Source organism: Synchiropus splendidus, chromosome 4 (genome assembly GCF_027744825.2).
Source record: "Synchiropus splendidus isolate RoL2022-P1 chromosome 4, RoL_Sspl_1.0, whole genome shotgun sequence".
NCBI lineage: Eukaryota > Metazoa > Chordata > Actinopteri > Syngnathiformes > Callionymidae > Synchiropus > Synchiropus splendidus.
This window is the reverse complement of record NC_071337.1, coordinates 7,615,558-7,637,673: the sequence shown is the minus strand read 5'-3', so window position 1 is coordinate 7,637,673 and position 22,116 is coordinate 7,615,558. Positions and strand designations below refer to the sequence as shown.

The following is a 22,116-nucleotide window of genomic DNA, read 5'->3' as shown; positions in this document are numbered from 1 at the left end:
GATGGAACCCATGTTCAACGGGTCATGAATCAGAAACATAAACATGCCTAACTTTAACACCGGTGGATACTTACATAGGCATCTGGGAAGGCTCTGTACTTGGCCAAGATGTTCTTCTCAGGCTCCGCTTTGGACTTAGGTTCTGTTTGCATACTGTTGAAAGCAGAGTTTTGCTGGATGCTTCCGATGCCCTCTTGGCTAAAGCTCCTCTGCAGCAGCGGATTGCCCAGTGGACTTGGTGGAACTCCCATCCCAATCCCAGGGGTCTGGTTGAAGACAGGGAGGGAAAAGTCTGTCGTCGGGAAAGGCCGCTGAAGGTCAATGGAGCCGGTGGGGCTCAAAATACGATTGGGGCTGTTGCTGGTGGGAGATAAGTTGACGCTGATGGGAGGAGGCCGACTCATACGAGCACTGTGCTCCTCAGATCCATTCAGGGATCCCGATAAGGAGTTTGAGAGGAACGATATGCGCTCGAAACGGGATCCCACTGGTTCCACTCCAGGACCAGAATCCCCGAGCTCCTTGGGTAGCCCGCTAACTCGCTCGTTGCCATAGTCAGGTAGCGATCTGGCACGGAAGAGTGGGCGATGCGTGTTGTCATTCATCTGATCCACGGACGAGGACCTGAAGCTGCCAAAGACGAGACTGTTTTCCAGACGCGAGGTGGTGTTGTGAGTGGGGAACGTTACGTTTCCATTTATGTTATCTAAAGAGGAGTCGGGGGATTTCATCAGGTTGGTGGGTGTTCGCAGGGGCGAGAGGTTCTGTCCAGTTACCCCCTGTGGAGGAACAGAATACATTTTTTTTAAGACCAATAAAGCCATTTAAATGGTTATTTGAAGTGGCACTTGCAATATTAAAAATAAAACTACCACCTTTTCTGTCCATTATATAGCAGTTATTTTTAAGCAGATGATGGAAATGCCTTGCTAGTTGCTAGTACTACAACTAACAATGGAGGAGGCATCAATAAATAAATACATCAATAACAACTTGAATACATTCAATGCTCAAATGCACATTTTTGTTTTTATTTTTTTACGTTTTTTATTTAACTTTAATTCCCCTATTAGAGCTATCAGTTCCAGACTTGTGGGCGGTGTCAAATGAAGACATTTAGCTTCTTTGTTTCTTTAAGAATGTGGTAGTTCTGTTAAACAATTTCACATAAAGGCTTTTTATAGGTGAGAGATCACAGCAAATTTTAGTAACATTAAACATTTTAAATTATGGAATATTGTATCCATTATTTATACAAAAAAATGTAGTAAAGTTATCAGCCCCCATATGAAACGCAAACTGCAAAATAATAAAAGTTTAAAAAAAAGTTTTAATCAAAAAGTTTGCCAACCAATTCATGTTTCCCTAGATATTCATCCATTCATCATCTCCTACTCCTCCTCTCATTGCCAGATGAATGAGCAGCTGGGAACCTGCTGCCCAGGGCCTTCTATCCATCTTAGCTAAACACTGTGTTTCATGCAGAGCATTTCTGAGAGGGAGAAAATGAAAATATGAAGTACCTTCAACAATGCCAGTGGTGAAGTTGAGTCCCTCAGGTTGGTCTTCTTGAGCCCAATTCCAGGAGGCAGAGTGTAGATGCCATTGAGGGAATCGGAAACCGGTGACAGCGGCTTTGTTGGAATAGAATCTGTTTGATCCGGGGCAGAGTGGCCGGGTGCGTCTTCCACGATGGGTGACAGAGAGGAGACGAGGACGTGAGGAGACATACGCTGGTTGATGCTCCTCAGCCTCTGTGAGGGTCCCATGTTCTTCAGCGTATCAACCAGGCTCTCCATTTCTGAAGACTCTGTGTCAGGAGGAATTGGGGAGCTTGGGCCTGAAGCTGCAGGGTCCACAAGGTCCACAAACTGGGCCTTGAATACTCCAGTGTAGAAGGATGAATCTTCACTGTCTTCTTTGGGATGACCAGTGAAGCTTGCAGAGACGGCAAAGTCGTCCTGTGAGCTGCTATTGAACCTCTCTCGCTCTGTCTCTCCCTCCTTCTGAAGAGCTATTTCACCAGCAGGTGCAGCGGACTCCTCCTCCCACACATAACTCCTCCTCCACTCATCTCTTGGCTCCCCTGTTGACAAGCCTTCGTGGCTGGTGTAGGAATCCAACCTGTCACTCAGTCTGTATGCTGTGGCCTCAGGGTTTACTTGGGAGGAAGCTAAAGCGGAGGTGCTGAAATCAGATGATGAGTCAGAGTAGCTGTCTGAGGTGTGCAGCTTTCCACTATCAAATCTAGATTCCCATTTATAATCTGAGCTCACGCCCATCTCCTTTGAATTATACTCAGAATCTTTGAGGAAGTCCACAGTGTCTTTGCTGTCCTCTTCTGGTGTTCTGACCAGGGACACTTTCCTCACGCGATGTTTGGGCTCTTCCTCATTGGGGTGAGTCAAAGCTTTTATGGAGAGGGTGGTGCTTAGGCTGCTGTAGCCCGAGTTCATGTTGTGAACTTTACTCTTCACAGACTCCGGAAATCCGACTTCATCAGCTGCTGAAGCAAATCTGTTTAAACAGAATACAAAAACAGGAAACACAGACGAGTCAGTGACGCACAAAAATAAGACGTACTCAAAATTGTATTATTTTTAAGGCGACAGCCTTTTTTTGTTTTCAGTGTTGCAGCTTATATAAAGCTCAATTATCAATGATTGTTCAGCATTACCCTGAGTCAACGTCAACATGAAGTGTACAAAAAGAAGTCTGAAGAAAACACCGCAATACAAATTATAGAAAGTAACACATCAAATCATCATTTTGCAACTGGACCACAAGATATTGTGACGTGCGTTTGTCGAAAGCAGGGGGCGCAACACGTGCCTAAAGACAATAAATAGCGTCTACTATTTGATGTTGGTTTTTAAAGGATAAAATAATAACTACAAAAGACAGATCAGTCTTAACTTAGTTCAAGATTACTCTGTTATTTTCTTTGTAAACAAACTCCAAAACGGCATTCGCTTGAGAGGCTTGGCTATGCTGACTCTTCTTTGAGCCTCATGTGTCGTAGGAGCTGCATAACACTACTGCCACCTGCTGTCCGTCAGAGCTCATTGCAGTCAGTGAGATTTCAAACACAAATGGTACAGATAAAATTGAAGTCAAAAGTCGTGGCGTGGATGGAGATGAGCAACTTGGTGGAGGTATGTGCTCTGAAGCGCCTTTCTAGTTACGTAATGCTTCCTGAGTCCTCTACACGCAAGCGTGTAGTTCCACAGTAAAACAATGAGCAACACAAACTTTAATCTTTGTGCCTGTTTCAGGACACTGTTTCATCTACCCATCACTACGAAGTAACATTGCGTCTGCGCAACTGGGCTTGACTATTGTGTTTCATTTACTCTCCTGACTGGTGAGTGTCTGTTCTAACTGTTGGATTCTTGCTCTTGCCTCGTGCAAGGTGGCTTCGTCCACTTGCGTCGCTCCAAACACACAATGCTGTAAACCATGGAGGTGTCACCTACCAGTTTTATATTGCACATGCAAACTGTCGTCCTACCTTCCATGCAAATGTCAAAAGCATTTATTCTGCTCAAAAAAAGTGATCAGTGAACAAGCAACAAAAATTGATAATGCTACTGTTTGCCAGCATGTCTGGGGAAACATTTGAAAAAGTTTGTTTTTTTATCTCCATCTGTTGGCTGCCAAAATAATGACGAAACAAACCATAGAATGTCATTGAAACCCTCAAGTAAATATTGACAGGAAACCGATACACCGCCACCTTCTGTCCGTATTACCTCATTCGATTTCAATTGTTGATGGCATCATAGATGCAAAAAAGTGTCTACACTCACTGAGTGCTTTTTCAGTGTTGTGATCACTAACCAGCCACTGCATTCATCGACGGAAAAAAATACGATTTAACACTACTGCTACTGTGAATCTTCTGACACTTCCTCACGCTCCCCAACTACACCTCCTGTCACTTACATAAACTTTTATTACAGTCTGTAGCAAAACCATAAATTCTCCAGCGTCGTACACGTCTATCGAAACTGCAGCGCAACACCTGAGACTTAATTACCCTCCCTGCAGCTCTGCACAACCTCATTCGAGAGGCCTGCTTTTCGGCAAATCCTAATCTTTGTGGCACACTTCAGTCAAAACTTCACAAAGCCGATTCTCTTTTTGAATGATATGAGGTAAGAGTTAAAGATGTGAGGGTCACTGACAGCACTGTGAAGGACTAGAAAGTGTTCAGTTTGATAACAGATAACAGAAGCACCTGAACATGCAACATAGTTTCACTCTATCATGAAAGTCTAAAAGTGTGGTTCAAGCTTAACTTCTCAACTTGATCATGACTTTATAGCCACCTTGCATATCTGGCATCTCAGGTAAAACCAGTGGCACCAACATTAGGTGAAAGGACAAGTTTTTTTTTCTTGGTTAAAAGAATCTAGTCTGCAATGTTTTTAGCATGAATCATGAACGAGTGAGTGTTGAACAGAAGAGACAGGATGGTAAAAAGAAAAGTGCTACTGCTACTACTGAGGTCAACCACAGTTACAGCACTGTTTCATGTTTTTCTGTTATGTAGATTGAGAGTCTTCCATTATTACACTGAAGTTTTGCTGAAATGACCCTGAAAACTGAATTAATAGCATTGGACCACAAACATTTTCTTCTGTTTTTTTTTAGTTGAAGTTGGCAACTCTCAACTCAAAGGGCCTCACATTATTTCTAAACCAAGAGCGCCATCTAGTGGCATCTGAAAATTAGGACACTGTTTCATCAAACCTGCAATAGGTTTCATGATACCTCATCTACCCATCACTACTGAACAGGTGTCCTCTTCATTGGTTGCTGCAGCCCTTGGAGGAACAGTGTGGGCAGTCCTGCTTTAGACGAAACACCATTGATAAAAGATTCCAAATAGCATATCGCCAAGAAATTTTCCGTTTTCAACCAACCTAAATCGCTCATTTTGATCAAATGTTCCTATAATGGCTGGGTGAGGGCCACAGAATTCACATTTTAAACATTCTGGGAGTCTTGGAAAACAGTGCTCCTGTGAACAGAGAATACTTTTGTGGGGAATATGTGCTCGCAAAACGAATGATGAGCCGACAAAGCTTCATGAAGCCTCATTTTTCAAAAAGTTTCAAGGAGTTTCAAAATAGCATCATCAGTCCGTCTTTATTTTTTCTGTTTTAGGATGTTGCTACAAAAGAGATGATGATGTCAGCATTGATATGATCATCTCAGCTCCAAAATAAAAGAGTTTATCAGTGTTTCCTTTTCACGTGATGCTGCAGGCCCTAAACATATCAAGCAGTTCTTGTCTTTTTAATGAGATCTTGCCCTTTAAATTTTTTAAAATAGTTACTCAACCCATGGAACACACAATCATGATTACAAAGTTTGTACTGTCGACTTGAAAGTAAACAGAATTAAGAAAATATGCGATGAGTTCCTTTGTCTGGTGAAGGTGTGGTTACAGTTCGGCTGCAAGTTTGTAATTCCATTTGTGTCTCAGCATAGTCTGACAACAGTGCGCTACTTGTCCTTGTCAAAGAAAGCAGATGCATAGACTTTACACTAAATAAATCCAAGAACTATTTTGTGTTTGAGAGTGAGTGGAATGAATGCAAAGAAGTCATCGTGAGACAAGTTGTCCTACATAACTTTATAGGGAGAGTAATTTAAAACTGCTGATTTCAGCAGAAACAGGCAGCATTGAATATGTACTCGCCAGTCTAAAACAAAAATCGGGAAAAGGAATACCTCTGAATTTCCACCTAATATTCAGGGTTGATAATTTTATTAGATGGATGCAACAGTCACCTGTGTACGATGGGGGTTGGTGACCTTGTGTTCGACTCATATATGCAGAGAGATGTGTGAAAAAAATAGGTTATTAAGAGTAGAAATGTTGCTTTGTTCTGTTCTGTATTAGGTGCAGCAGAAACATATTGCTTCCACTGTTTACTAGTTTTCCCACGCATGCTTCGCTGTGATTGGTCAGAGGCAGAAGCCTTGGGATTGTCGTGAGCCGGCGTGTGGCGTGTGTTGCCTTCAGAAATCCATACTTAACACATGCAAATACATACTGACAGAACGTAAAATGTATGGGCCGTGTTTCCTTATGCACAGCCATGCACAGCCTACTTTTCATATTTATATATCTTTACATTTGTTTTCACTGTCATATAAGTCGTCTTGTCCCCTTTTTTTTATGCATATAAAATCATAGTTATGTCATTGCTGCAGATGTTGGCAAGTCCTTTCAATACGTAATATTTTTTGGGGAAATTCTTGTTTCCCCACAAGTTAAAGGATGCATATCTATACATGGTTCAAAAAAAAAATAAAATTTTGAGCCCATCCCTGAGAAATTGTGGCTTTGTTTTGGACAATTGAATGTGTCACTAATGTGACTATTTTATTACTGAAATATGAAACATCTTGTAAGGTCTCATGGATGAGACTGAGACCCTAACAAACAAACCATTCAGACAAATGAGTTCATCGGTATGCTAATTGTTTTGGCTCTGAACTTTGGCTCTGAGCATCCTAAATCGTGTGACAGATTGAAAAAAAAGTCATCTCCAAAATTGATTTTGGATGATTATTAATGGTGCTTTGGAAACATACTGTCTATTTTTAAAAAGATATTAAAAGATATATAATAAAGCACATTAGCAACCATGCATTCAATGCAGTGCAGATCTGTTTGACTCATGTTTAGCTCGTGCGCTTTTCGAGTCCCTTATCAGATGACCGTCCTGTAAGGTGAGAAAATGAAGGACCCACATTCTCAGGCTGCTGTCTTAAGCAGTCATAGCTAGTTTTGGAGTCTTGTTTAACCCCTGGAGCGTATGAACTTGATGCACAAGCAACCAGTAGTTACCAAAGCAGCTATTTTCCTAATGACAGCTCTGTCAAATCGGTGAAATAACTCTTCCTCGACACATAATATGGCGTGTAAACAAACCAAAAGACGCAGTCCTGAGAGAGTTTCAGTGAAACAGCCACTCACCCCGGCGCGATAGGATCTCCTGGCACTGCTGCAGTTTTTTGGTGTGGATCTGATGCCGTAACTGCCACCTGCTCTTGAGTCGTCCTGTTTGTATCTGAGTTGTGAGTAACAGTATCCTCCCACTTGCTGCTCCGTGGGGCCACTCTATTGTCCGCGCTCACCGTGGCATCTGATTGCAGCTCAGCGCTGTGTGTCACTGTCAATACCTCCGCAGGTGGAGAGGTGTATGCGAATTTTACGACGGCAACCACAGCGTTTTCTTCATCCCTGTGTCTCGTCGCGCTGTCTTGCTTCACGTGGACTTTCCTTGCATGATTGCTTTTAGCGCAGTTGCTTTCGTAATACTTGATCAGGGAGTCGAGCTTATAGGTTGGTTCGATCAACTCCTTCTTCTTGATGTTGTTTCTATCAAAATCTAGCACATGAGGTTTCCCTGAGGGAGGAGGAGAGTCGCATACCAAGAGTGTGTTCCCTTGCGGAACCAGTCCGGCCAGTACTTCTTGCTTTCCGTTCACCTCCGTCTGTTTTACTTTCACCGCTGGTTTGACTTGATCATCACTCGAAAGAATCTGTGAAATCTCTGCACCTCCAAGTGCGAGTAGCGCCTGGTCTTCTACTGTTTCAGAAGTGGCTATTAGTGGGCTCTGCCGCTGTGGTGGTTTCTCCTCCTTAGTGTCCTGATTCTCCACTGCTTCCGGGTGACCATCAATGTTGTCCTCGTCGGCGCTGTAGTAGACATCCAAAATACTTCCCTCATCCGATCCCACACTCAGAAACATCGGGCTGCACGCCTCCTCGGAGCGGTTCGTCACTGCCTTGTGTTCATCCTTCTCCTCAGGCAGTGGACACAAAGAATAAAAGCTCTCTGTGTCCGAAGTGTCACTCTTAACATCAAAATCTCTGACAGGGATCATTTTTTCTGGTAGAGAGATAAGAGAGGGAGCATCAGAGGGAAGACTAGGATCCATGCTTGCCCTGTCGCTCACTGACTCTTTGACAACGACTGCTCTCTGTTTAGTCGGTGAAACTCGAGTTTCAGTCCCTTGAGAGGTTGAATATTCAGAGACAGGAGGGGCACTGTGTGGAGCACCTGATCTGCCAGGGTCATCACAGAAAACACCTGTGGATCCTTTTATCTCAGCTTGACTAGTGTTGTCTTGTTGATCAGACTGAGCTTTAAAGGCATAGACTCGGGATGACATGACTGAATCTGACTTGTCTTTGGGGGAATTTCTTGAACCAGTTGTGTCAATGGTGTCATATTTCTGAGGAGACAAAGGAGTCCTTGAGAATCCTCTAGAGGTCGTTGTATAGGTGTAGGAATTGACTTTTAAAGGGTCAGATTCCGATTTGTCTCGAGTGGATTGTTTGGGTCGCCACTGGTCAGCAGTGTTAACAGGTCCCTTTGGGCTATTAAACACCTGATAGGAACGCTCAAAAGTTGATTGGACCTTGGTCTTATTTGGGAGTACCATACCAGAGTCTATAATGTCTAAAGCGGTGGGCCGTTTATATGACAGAGGGTCGGTCGTTGAGAATTCTCGTATGATGGGCCGATGCGGTTTTTCTTCGGGCCGCAGAAGAGTGGATTTGATGATTACAGCACTGGTTTTAGTTGGAGAAACATGGCCTGGTCTCACTTTGCAATCACCATAATCCACTGAATCTCTGCTACGAGTCTGTGAAACCACGCCATCGCTTGGCAATGAAAGCCTCTCCGGTCGAACTGTTTCAGGCGTACCATTGTTGACCACACATTGGATCTCAGAATGAGAATCAGAATCTGAAACTTGAACATCAGAAATCTCTTTTGTTTTCTCCGATGAGTCTGGTTGAGTGGAGGATTCTTGCTGAGAATCCGAGGATGCATCAGGATTTGACTCAGGACTTTCATTGGAAGAGCTTGACTCATCTTCTCCAGCAACGTTTGCGCTGGAGATCTCTGTCAGGGAGCTTTTTGAGAATCCCTGGGGAGATCTATTTGTGGGACCCTGAGTGGAAAGTTCAGCTGCATCGTGAAGATGATCTGACAAGGCTGAATCAGTGAGAGAACTGCTGACCGTTTCTTCAGAACGTTGAGGGACTAAATCACTATATGAGGCCTTATCAAGCTCTGCAGCCTTCTGAGAGAGTCGACGTGATTCATACTCAGACGCTCCGCCCTGGACCAAAGCACTTTTTCGCCATGGTTCAGCAACATCTTCCAACTCAGATATGGTTGCAATTGGGGCTTTATCTACATCAAGCATCTCAGAACTGTCATAGTCAATGATCTCCTGGCTTTGTGGCTGCATTAACAAACTATTGGAAGTCTGCTGTTGGTTCAAGGAGAAGGCTGAGTGAAGCGGACTCCTAGTTTTATTAGTCGTGTGAAGCAAGGGCTGAGAACTGCTGAGGTTTGTGTCGACATGATCCATGTTCAGTTGACTCGAGTCCAGCTGTTCCTGCAACAAGATGACTGCAGTGTTAAGTCAGAAACAAGTGGTGCGGCCATTTAGTGTCACACAGATGTCTAAAAATGCAAGTCCTGAAATGTAAAAATAGGGCAGGAACACCAAAAACGCTGCAGTACTCTTGACTCTAACCTAGATCTCAGTACTTCTGACGTAAATTCAGTTACGCAAACTACCTCTTGTTGAGCGCCCATGCCTGGAAGGCCGATCGTGCTCTTGGAGATCTTGTTGTCATCTTTCTTGAGTCGCTTTCTGAGCCCAAAGTTGTAGTTTCTCAGGCTTTTGGGTTTTCTGAGATCCAACTCTGAGAAGCTGAAGCTCTTGCTCTGTAGAAAAAGAAGGAATCAATTGTTTCATCTATCCATCTATTTTTCACATTCACTTTCTCACATTTAGGATAACAAATACAGTAAATTCTTTAAACACAAGATGCAACTCTAAGACAGTTTTCAAAAGGAAAGAGCTGACTCAGAGGGGTTCTTTCAGAATTTCAGCTCGATAAACTCCATCTACTTAAGTAGTGCTTTCATGCCTTGGATCTGTCTCGAAAGATGCTGTTTTTTTTTTTCTTTCAGGAGTGGCTGTAGAAGTCTTTACTGCCGCTGACGTTCCCTAAATGAAATGGGTGCAATGCTGTTATGCAACTACAAGGTTACAAGGTTAAATGTGGCTGAAGGTTCAACATATCACGGTGCTGCAATGTAACTGCCTTACACATGAGCAGCACGTCATCTGGTCAACTGTAGGACAAAAGGCTTCCAGGTCCTGTTCAAGCTGCCCTAGTAATGGACAGGCCAACATACTGTCACTCCTGTAGCTTAACATATTGACTATCAGCAAGCTGGAATTTTCCGTCCAAGAGTGACGCAGTGTGCAATGCATGTTTGAGCATTCCGTGTTTCGATTGATGCAGTAGGCACTGCTTCACTGGACTGTCCAACACGTAAACAAAAGTGTTGTGTTGAGGGTTAAGCCATATGGGGTGGCGATCCTTCAGGATCTTCTCTCAAAATTCAACAAGAAGCAAAGCCTCGGAAGCCGCATGTGTTGGACAGGCAGTTGAAAACGTGTATGCTATTGTTCAGGGAACAAAAACCCTGAAATTGTTTTTGATCACCCCATTAAAACGTCAACACTCTCTTACCGCAACAGGCATGCGGCGCACATTTTATTAAAGGCCTGAGTTTCAAGCACTTGATGGATGAGATTAAAATGTTGGGGGTGGTGACTAATTCCAGCGACTGTCGCAGCACGTTAAGCTGAGAGTCGATGACAAAGTGACCTTAAACACAAGGCTGTCTGTCACTGCCTCCCGCCAGATTCTTGACTGGGTGTGGCGCGTGGAATTCCTCCTGCTGTGACGGATGATTTGAAGAGAATGGAAAGGACAAGCTGCGATAAAAATTGGGTTTCTGTGTGGTCTCCCTCCTGTTGATGCAACAAGAGTCAAGCGTGGCGATATTGGTATAGAGTTGAATCACCAAATAGGTTTCACCACAGTGTTTCTGCCCCGGCTTTACCCATCCACCGAAGATAAGACAAACACAAATTCAAATTTGATCTGAACTACTCCAGGTTTATCACCTCCATGACAAAAAAAGTGGCCAAACCAGTAAGACAAACTCTAGAGGTCTTCATTGTTTTGCTAATGAAAAGTGTTTCACACAGCGTGATTCTCATCATTTCCTGCCAGTGCTGCCACAGCACGCTCTCCATCTTGACCAACCTTGATCGTCATACCTTTCCTCTTCATTCCCTCATTCATCCTGAACCTCATTGGTCATCTTCCCATTCTTCCATCTCGAACATTCTGAGTCTGTCGTCCCTCTCCACATGAGCTGTCCTTCTGTTAGTGATGGGTTAGATGGCTCGCTCTTGGCTTAGAAACGCTGTGAGGTTTCATTGAATTAGTTGTTCAAGTCCAAACATGTTACAGCAGACAGTGCCATCTGGTGGCCTCTGAAAGTCAGGACACTGTTTCATGAAACCTCATGGACCCATCACAACACTCTGTACCACTCCTCTATCCTTCTCCTACGTCTTCTTATTCCTCATCTAACAAACTATATGACCAACCTCAAACTGTTTTCACTATCTCTTCACCTTCATCTTCGATCACCCTCCCTCACATTCTCACCTCTGCCTGTGTCTACAAATCACTTTTTCATTATCAAACATCATGGTCCATATTCTTTCCTATTCTGTCCTCACATGAAGAGCTGAGGTAATCCAACTCTCACACTGACCTCATTTCTTCCTCCAAAATCACCACTGTCTCACACTGCAAAACTTGTGTTGCATCATATATCTTGCTTTACGTATTCATTTCTTATTTCTAGTGTTCGTGGTTGATCTTAAATGAAGCATAACCTTGTCTTTCCAGTCTATAACAGGACAGGAGATTAAAGATTTAAAAAAATAAAATGAATAAAACTTAAAATGACATTTTGCATCTCTACCCCAGACTCAAAATAAATCTTGCTCTAAGATGTAGTGGCAAACTTAATCAGTGCTGAACTTCTAGTCGCGTTGCATTCAGTGTTGCCGGTGGAAGTCGGAAATTTGAAATGTGACAACAGAATCACCCACCGTGCTGTCATTTGTTTGTATTGTATCGTGTTTTATGTTTATTTGCACCAAAAAGAGCATGTAGATTGGAGCAGTGTGTTGTATCTGCCCTTTTTCTCTGACATCCAGATGTACCTTAAAGCATCACAATATCCGTGTTACCTGTAAAATCACATCTCACACCACAGTTCTTAGTGCTGTCAGTCATTATTCAGCTTCGCCCCGTGGCAAGGACACCTCCCCAACACCAAAAAACAAATTTTGTATATGTAAAAAAAAAGTTTTGAACGTGAAAAGAGTAACGTTCACTCAACCACACGTTACATGTCAAATTCTGCTCCCTCAGATGCACCTCATTTCTAGATTTCTAGCTATTTCTAGATATTGTAGAGATGCTCAGAATGAGTGTTTTCTGTCTGGTTTGTCGTGCACTATCCTCACGCATGAGCTGCTCCGCCCTCTGATGCTGTGTAGCCACATACTAATACAGGCCCAGATCTACTCTCTGTCCAAGGCTTTTGCCCATCTAACACACCACACAATTCAATAAGAATAACATGAATAGCATTCAAACACTGTTAAGATTATCACATCTTAAACATGGCTTTAGATGCTTTTCCACTTGGTTGACACTTAAATGAACTATTAAATCAGATGCACATTTAAGAGAATGATTGATGACCGTGACATCAAATAGAGACTAGAATAATGCCGGAAACATATTTCAACATATTTCAGCTCCCAGAGTTTTTATTTACAACCTGCAGTTCTCGGTCCAGCATTGCGAATGTTTGAGCAATGATGCCTAGAATGCAGTGTCACAACAGCTTTCCTGGGTTGTTTCTGCGCAGCAGGATGTTAAAAAAACAAAAGTTTATTTTTTACACAACATCATGGCCAAACTGGAATGGCCACTGGCTTGTGGTCTATGTCAACAGGAAGAAGGCCATGTTGGCATACATGTCAGTTGAAGATGTTATCATTGTTATGGTTTGCTTGTTCGTGGTTGGATTGTGTGTGTGAGTGCTGTGCGGTGATATAAACAAGACAAAGCTTAGTTTGGTGTTGTTTGGACCCCCACAGGTCAAACATGCGCAGAGATTTATTGACCGCTCTAAATAGTTTCCCAGTGTTTGAGTGTGTGTGAGTGGTTGTGGATCTATGTGTCCGGTGACGGACAGGCGACCTGTCAAAGACCCGCCTCTCCCTCTTTGCACTTCAGCCTGTTGAATGACATGACTTAAGACTCTGAGATGCTCGTGGACCACATGGAGTGACTTGTCCCCTGGGGCCTTTAGTTTTATACATGTACAACACATAATTAAATGGAAGAAGATTAAGGAATGAAAAAAAAGTCTTCCCAACTACTGCCAACAGAGGGGGTAAGAGCAAAGCTTTATAACGCTTCAAAAATTAATTTAACATTTTCACTTATTAAGTTGGACTCAGTTGAACTCCAGCAAGATAAGTTATTTACAAAAAAAATAAATAGTGATAATATCAAGTATTATCACTTCTATTTTACTTTTTAATCATTAGTTTCACACTCAAATTTATTTTCTGTTAATAGGAGCATATCTAAAAAATAAATAAATAAACATGTTGATTCCAAAACACATTCATTTAAAAACACATATTTTCAAATCAATGTGTCAGTTAATAACACCATTTGTCAACATGAAATCACATTTTCTTTCATAAAAAGTGACAGTATTTATTGATCTTCACCTGCCACTATAAGCAATTCGCCCTTCATTGCTCACACATGTTCACTATTTTCTTGAACACAATGTTTTCCATAGTTTCTTCAAATTGTTAAAAAAAAAAAAAAAACGGAGCAGAATTATCCGTTTGAGACGTCAAAGGTATTTGGCGCGCTAGCGGCCCCTTGTGGATTGTTGTGTTATGGGCCACTGTGAATCTTTTTTTTTTTTTTTTTTGGCTTTTTGCTCAACAGTGAACAGTTAATTCAGTAGTACACTGGGTATTGATTTGTAGAAATATATGTGCTCCTTATGGAAGGAATAACTAGTTAAAAAAAAAAAAAAGACTGGCAATCCAGACAGAAGATTGCAACATGACCACATTGATGATCATGTTTTATAAATTTCATCAAGATATTATTTTCATAAAAGAAAGTAGAAGTTTATTTTTCACCTGAATTTTAATGCTGAACAAATACTCAAGGCTGAACCTGGGAGAGGAGGGTAGACACAACCGAAAATGACATGCAGATTTAGTCTCTAAAGGAGAGTACAGTGGGTGTGTTGTTTGACTAGAGGATTTCTTCCACAACGTTACAAACAAGGGAGGGCCATCTTGTACAACGCAACCTCTAGTACTAGCAACACTATTAACAATCTGGGTTTGTGAAGCACTTTGTTGTCCTGGGAATGAGAGGTTTGCCTCTGACTTCTTGTCTGTCTACAGGTGAGGATGTATGTGGTTATTTTCTTTCTGAAAATGTCTCCCAAAAGTGTCCTGAAATGCAGCCTTGCAGGCGACTGATTCCGCTGTGGGCTTGGCCCTCACCTCTCTCTGTAGTGAGGCTGTCAAAACACTATCCATTATTACATTAAATGAGTCAATTATGATCCAGTAGTTATGGTAATACATCCATTCATGAATTGTCATTCAAAGGAAAGCGTTCGTGAACGTACTGCAAGCGAAGTTGCTGCCAGGAAGAATGTAGTTCTAATAAACGTTTATGAAAACTGAGGAACGCATGAGCTCCATGAAGCCTCAAGATCGCACGCTCCATTCTATAGTGCAGGGGTCGGGAACCTATGGCTCCGACACATGTGAATTTGACTGTTTGAACAAAATCCGACTGCAAAATACTGTCACAACTAACCACAGCTTTTCTGACTTCTTTCCAATGTAACCAAAGTTAGGTGCATGTGAGGTGCCATCACCCTCAACAGCAAGCTAAGTATCGGTGACTTCCCATAATGCTCTGCAGCCCAGTCAACCATAATCTTTGGTCACTAAATTATGGAATTTTGCTAGGAATCTAGCTTCATGCTACCAAGATTGCGCGCTTGACACACCAGACCAATGAACTTACAGGCGTTTTATTGACATTAAAGTGCTACTGGTGCAGTCAATCTGGCGTACAGAGCATGTAACTTTATGTATATAAGTAGCTATATATATATATATATATATATATATATATATATATATATATATATATATATATATATATATATATAAATTTTTGAAGCGTTATAAATCTTTGCTCTTACCCCCTCTGTTGGCAGTAGTTGGGAAGACTTTTTTTCTTCTTCCATTTAATATATATATATATATATATAAACAAGGATAGGCTACAGTGAACAAGTGCACTGCTTCCCTGGGATTTCTCGACATATACAGTATATATATATGTATATATATATATATATATATATATATATATATATATATATATATATATATATATATATATATATATATATATTTACTTCTGGTGATTTAAGAGAAATCCCGCTGACTGAACTGAGGGGGGGGAGCACAGGGAAATATCCAAGCCATGAAAACACCTTCACCTACCTTGGAGCTGGGGACGGTGGCGTACAGAGAGGGGCGTGGCTCATTTTCAGTGAAGTCAGAATTGGAAATTTCCTCCTTGGAATCAGCAACACTGAAATGGATTGAGTGAAGAAACGCGTCAGTAAAAGCACAACAACTGCAGTCATACAGCACACGATGAGCAAATGAAGTGTAGCAGCTGAAACACCGTGAGCTTTGAGTCATCTTGCTGGCAGCAGAGGGACATTTTCGGGACTCACATGTGCTTTTACAGTACTCATATCCTGGAGTAACCTTTGAGTAAGGGCTTCAGTGCGGAGAGACTGGCTACATGAGCTGTCAGCCCTGTTCAAACAGCCCAGGAGAGCTTCCTGATGAACACTGACTGCCTTCCTTCACCCAAAGGCACGACACAGGAAGCTGGATGGCACGACATCCTGCACACAACCTCTTCATATTGTCAGATGTGCGACAATTCAATGTGAGGAAATGAAGTTAAATGCAGGAACAACTACTGTGGCACAGGGTTCTGTACTTTAGCTCCCAAACGACCAATTGATCACTAAAAATAACATTAAAAAATAAAAAGTCTTCTAATTTATTAGGCTCTAATCATTTTTTAAAAATAGAAAAAAAAACGTCTATTATTAACTTCCTCACCCACGCAGTCCACTAGATGGCACTCTACGCTCTATAATTTCCGGCTACGAACCAACTAATATCTACTATATTTTACAATATTATACGAACTTGTATCATCAAGACATGCTTTGGAAAAAATCAGAAAATTTTAGGTCATAACTTTTTTTTAACATTGAATTACTTATTTCATTTTTTAATTTAGTTGCACATTATTGAGCACATGATGTGGAATAAAATGTTATGTATGATGTGCAGAAAATGAGTTAAACTAAATGTGTATGACCAAACGCCGTGTACGAGATCAAGATTCAAATTCTGTGAAAATTTAGCATTAATTTTGTTTATGATAAAATAATTAAAATTAATCTAAAAACGTATTAATAAAAAATAAAATAAAATAAAAACGGCACACAATTCTCTCAACTATGGACAGGGCACGAACATAGACTCAAAATGATGCCTCATTTAAAATTTGTGAGTGTTTGATGGACTTAAAAACTACTAACCATACTGGTGCAATGACTCAGCTTTATAAGGCCATGACTACACTCAAGTTCACACCAAGTTTGGAGTCACTACCAAATCTTGACCTGAAAAAACTGTGCCATATTCCAATGAAAACGTATGAATTTTTTTTTCAATGTAGATTAAAACCTTTTGTTCATTCAAACATCACATATCATATCAATGATGCTCCACTAACACTTGACCTACAGTGATGTGTAGTCAGAACAAACATCACCACAACAGCAGTATGTCAGTCACTAAAACAGTTACCGGCAGATTAAACCAAAATATTTATTCTCATCTTCACATCATCATTCGCTAAATAAAGAAACAGAAAATAATAGAACCACTGGGAACAATCAACAGCTGCTGACTAGGAATTGATCAAATGATCAGAAAACAGTTTGCTCTGAATTCTTATCACGTCAACGATGGCCAGTCAGCAACACAAAGCTGAACAGAAAACTGGAGCTTCACTGATCATCGAAACAGACTCACACCGGCTTCATGATGAACTGTAACTGCTTTCAAATGTAGTTTTAGACTTTATCGGATTCAAGAATTACAACACTCCATTGACTTACTTCCGTCTGAGAATTGGCAAATCAATTGAAATGATAAGTCTTTGTGTCGACTGACTGTTGATAGATAAAGGAGGTTGTGCTTCTTAGTGTTCTTCTCTCTGTAGTTCCATCTTAACTGAAGCAGATACAGAGGAACTCCTTGCATTTCCTGACTGGACAATCCGGTGGTAGAGTCAGGACTGCAGACTGTTGCTTTGGTCACCACAGACTTCAACTTATTTTACCTCGATTTGGCCTTGGGTCTGGTCCCTGACATTGACGCCCCTTAGTCCCTGCACCCTAAAGTCTCGGGTGATATAGAGGTTTTACTCTAATGTGTGTTCGCTCTGTTCCTTCCTCTGATCCCATGAGATTTGCAAGGTTTACCAAAACACTGTCAACAGTGCATCACAAATAGGTCTAATCCAAACACTCCCAGCCCCTCTGTGATGCTCAGTGTCGATTTCTGACTGCATTTGAACTTGTAAAATGCTGATTCAGCATTCACAGAAAGCATTTAAGGTGAAAGGTGAAAAGAAAACTGTATATACAGTATATCAGCCTATAGCAAATTAGTGTTTGTGGCCAATTTTCTTTATATTCTTATCGGTCTTATTCATTTCATAATCTGCTTCTTGTCCATCTTCTTCCTAAAAGTTGAGCTCTCGTTGCCGCCTCCAGAATAAAAATCGCAATCCGGGCACTTGCTGTGTTGGTCTTACTTGAGGTATATTTGTCCACATCTAAATTATTTTGATCTGATTCTGAAATCAGATCAAATCTGAAACAAGTTTGTCAAACAAGGAAAAAACAAACCTCCATACTCACTAAAGCATTTGTAACTGGGGCACTAACATAAAGTCTAACCCCTGACACAGACCAAAACAAGTTTATGACCTGCACTGAACCACACCATGCCACTTGAGATCGGATTAAGTTCTATATTTTGAGGCAGTTTTGGTCAAGTTGTAGCTGATGGTGATGACAGTTCATACAGGAAATCAGTCAAAAAAGTTCTTCCAAAATTTCAAAATAATGTTTCAGTCAACTGGTGTTCACTGTACCTGGCTGACGCAAACCTCTACCGCTGTTGGCATCAGTGCGAGGTAAGGGCACCAGCAGTGCTACTGGCTACTGGCAAGTTATTTATCAACGTCAGAATTTGAAACAAGGATGATACATGCCTCCCTCATGAGATGAAGTTTCATGAAACAGTGTCCTAATTTTCAGAGGCCACCAGGTGGCACTGTCTGCTGTAAAATGTCTTGAACAACTAATTCAATGAAACCTCACATCACATCTAAACCGAGAGCGCCATCTAGTGGCCTCTGAAAAACGGGCCACTGTTTCATCAACCCCGCAATACTGTTTCACGATACCTCATCTACACAATAATGCACTCATTGTTCAAAAGCTGATACAAACAAAAACATGATGATTCAAAACATGGTGAATAAAGCAGCAATGTCAAAGTTCAAAATGACCCTGAGAGAAAACGCTAAACTATACATAACTGCCTCAAAGAGAACAGTGACACAAGCCATTGTGTGCTGTCTTGAATACACATTTGTTTGTTTGTTCATTAGCATGAGCAGTGTTGTACGTGCATAGAGTTCAAATCATCGAGGAAGGTAACAGTTCCAATACTGTTTCTATGAGTATTTTCCAGAACACTTCACGCTACACTGCAGTGTTTATACAACCCGAACTATAACAACAGGTTCTTGAAGACTGTGACTCATTTAGATCGTAAAGACAAATGTCAGTTTCCGCAAAAAAGAACCCTGTTCCTTGACTGTGACTCGCATCTCAGCTCTAGAACAATGCTCCGTGTGTCTCCTTGTATCATCGATGAGAGTTTCATGACAATGAATCAGGCATGTGGCGAGGCAGGTTTCTTTTGACAGCTACTTAAATCTAGTTCCATGCAGACGGCCGAACTTCCCGACAGAAACTCTCTGCCCTCTGTGATCTTGTTTGACTTTAACATTACAGTCAACCGTGAAGCAGCTCTGACAAAAACACAAACCCAATGACGGGAGAGTTTGTTTTTCACACCCTGAAATCCTCGCATCTTCGGCAGATAAAGACTGCAGACAAGGATTTAAACTTAATCCAAGACTATAAACAGATAAAGACGTTGATGTCTAGGACATCTATCACAGCTGAGATGCCATGTCAACTCATGTGGAGAATAAAACGGGACTAAAGTGGCGTGCAACCTCCAACCTTGGTCACTCACCCTCTGTTCATTATTTTAGATTTTTTTTTTCATTGCTGTGCAAACACATGCTGACAGCTCGCCCGCACGACAGTCATGTGATCACCCCTGCATTGTCACACCACACAACCAGCAGTTGAACTTCACCATGTGCACACAAACGCTCAGTGCTGTTTGTGAGAGAGAGCCGCCACTCTGACCTTTAAGCACATTGCAGAGGCATTACTGGTCGGTAATGACAAGGTACAGACTGTGAACATAATGGGAAGCACTTTCTGGCAGGGAAACCCTGCAGTGAATGGCATTGGAAGACTAAAACTTCATGATTTTTCATGGTATAAAATGAGCTGTTTTTGTGGACATACACTATAAAAACATTGCAAAGCTGTTGTTAAAGTAACTTTTTTTTATTTTATTCTTTGTGACTTAATGAAGTTTTAATATATATCTTAATGGTCAGTATTTGGGTTGACTACTTTGAAATGAACACTTCTCTGGTGCAATAACCTATTTTAATCAAGTTTAATTTTAACTTTTTATTTCTTTACTTATTTATTTTATTTTTAGGTTTTTGGTATTATTATTTTATTTATTTATTTATTTTATTCTCCGTGTGATGCTCTTCATGGCTGCATGCCCTTTCTTGCCTCTATTGCTGCTGGAAATGTAAATTTCCTGGAGGGAGTTTTCCCAACGGGATCAATAAAGTCTAGTCTAAGTCTAAGTCTCTTCAAATTCAAAGACAAACATCAGATTGACATTAATACAAATAAGGTAAGTTTCAACAAACGATTATTTCACTGACACTACATTGTTTAAATATCTGTAATTACTACTGTATATTTCAACAATATTTTTCAGTCTTTACTAACAACGATTGGCCAATGTTACTTCATGAAACGATAAATGAAGACTTCATAAGTTGAAATTAATGTAGTGGGGAGCTGATCTCCGTAATTCCAGCCTTTTACGACCACGACTTTACCATCTTGCAACAATATAACATTCTGTGAGGAGAAGAAGAAAAAAATCGTCGAGTTTTCAGAGGGAAAGTGAAAGCAGTGTATGTATCGGGACGTGCATGTGACATGGTGTAAAGTGGAGAATCCACACCATCATCACCACTGCAACCATAAACCATCAACAAATTGAAAGACATTTTTAACACATATATATTTTTTTGTATGATAGAGTGATTTGCTCTCTGCTTGTTCTGCAGGGAGGCCGCGCTGCTGTCTCTATTTGTATCGCAATTGAATGTTCAAACACTTTGGGGTGACACTCTCAACGTATTTTACCATAAACAAACCACTTTATCATCATCAAGTACTGATCAGCATCTTGGTAAGCCTGACGGCATTTTACACAGGAATGGCAACCAAATTCACTCTCAGTTACACTGTCATTACAGATGAGTCACAGTAAATAACATAATAACTAGTTTGTTAATAGTGAATATGTGTCTATCCATCTATCTATCCAACTATCTATCCATCCATCCATCTAGCTATCCATCCATCCATCCATCCATCCAACTATCTATCTATCTATCTATCTATCTATCTATCTATCTATCTATCTATCTATCTATCTATCTATCATCCACCGATCATCTATCTATCTATCTATCTATCTATCTATCTATCTATCTATCTATCTATCTATCTATCTATCTATCTATCTATCTATCTATCTATCTATCTATCATCCATCTATCATCCATCCATCTATCTATCTATCTATCTATCTATCTATCTATCTATCTATCTATCTATCTATCTATCTATCTATCATCCATCTATCTATCTATCTATCTATCTATCTATCTATCTATCTATCTATCATCTATCCATCTATCTATCTATCTATCTATCTATCTATCTATCTATCTATCTATCTATCTATCTATCTATCTATCTATCTATCATCCATCTATCTATCTATCTATCTATCTATCTATCTATCTATCTATCTATCATCCATCTATCATCCATCCATCTATCTATCTATCTATCTATCTATCTATCTATCTATCTATCTATCTATCTATCTATCTATCTATCTATCTATCTATCTATCTATCTATCTATCATCCATCCATCCATCCATCCATCCATCTATCTATCTATCTATCTATCTATCTATCTATCTATCTATCTATCTATCTATCTATCTATCTATCTCATGACCAGGGTTTAATGACAAAATCATTCAGTATGCAACTCCACTGCCGAGTTTTACTGGAGGTGCAATTCCTATTTTCCTCCCAATGTCCCCCCAAAATGCCAAATTTGATCAGATGACTTGAAGGTTTCTTTGTTTGCTGTTCCAGGCAACACATTCGTGTTGCAAGTTGATGCATATGACTGTGAGCATGATATAAACACAGCATACAGCAGCAGTTGTACATACAGTACCACTACCTTCACATAGCAGTAGAATAAGTGACAACATGCTGGCATTTACAGCTAACAAGTCAACTTTATTTGATCCTTAGACCATAATAATTGTGTATATTTATTTATTTATTTCAGTTTACATGAACACTACTAAGAGATTTTACATGAAACTTCTTAACTACTCATCTATTGGTGATTAAGATACACAGCTGAACAGGTGTTTGTAAATCTC

General features: G+C 40.7%; 1 protein-coding gene across 1 annotated transcript in view; it reads right to left on the bottom strand.

The window, feature by feature from the left end:
* The window catches only part of LOC128757999 (uncharacterized), a 42,353-nt gene that overhangs the window by 18,428 nt on the left and 1,809 nt on the right, over window positions 1–22,116 (bottom strand). Inside the window, exons 2-6 of the mRNA XM_053863714.1 lie at window positions 15,574–15,664; window positions 9,627–9,776; window positions 6,998–9,441; window positions 1,524–2,517; window positions 75–779 (exon numbers count right to left, since the gene is read on the bottom strand). Coding sequence (XP_053719689.1) covers window positions 75–779; window positions 1,524–2,517; window positions 6,998–9,441; window positions 9,627–9,776; window positions 15,574–15,664 — 4,384 coding nt within the window. The remainder of the gene's footprint in view (window positions 1–74; window positions 780–1,523; window positions 2,518–6,997; window positions 9,442–9,626; window positions 9,777–15,573; window positions 15,665–22,116) is intronic.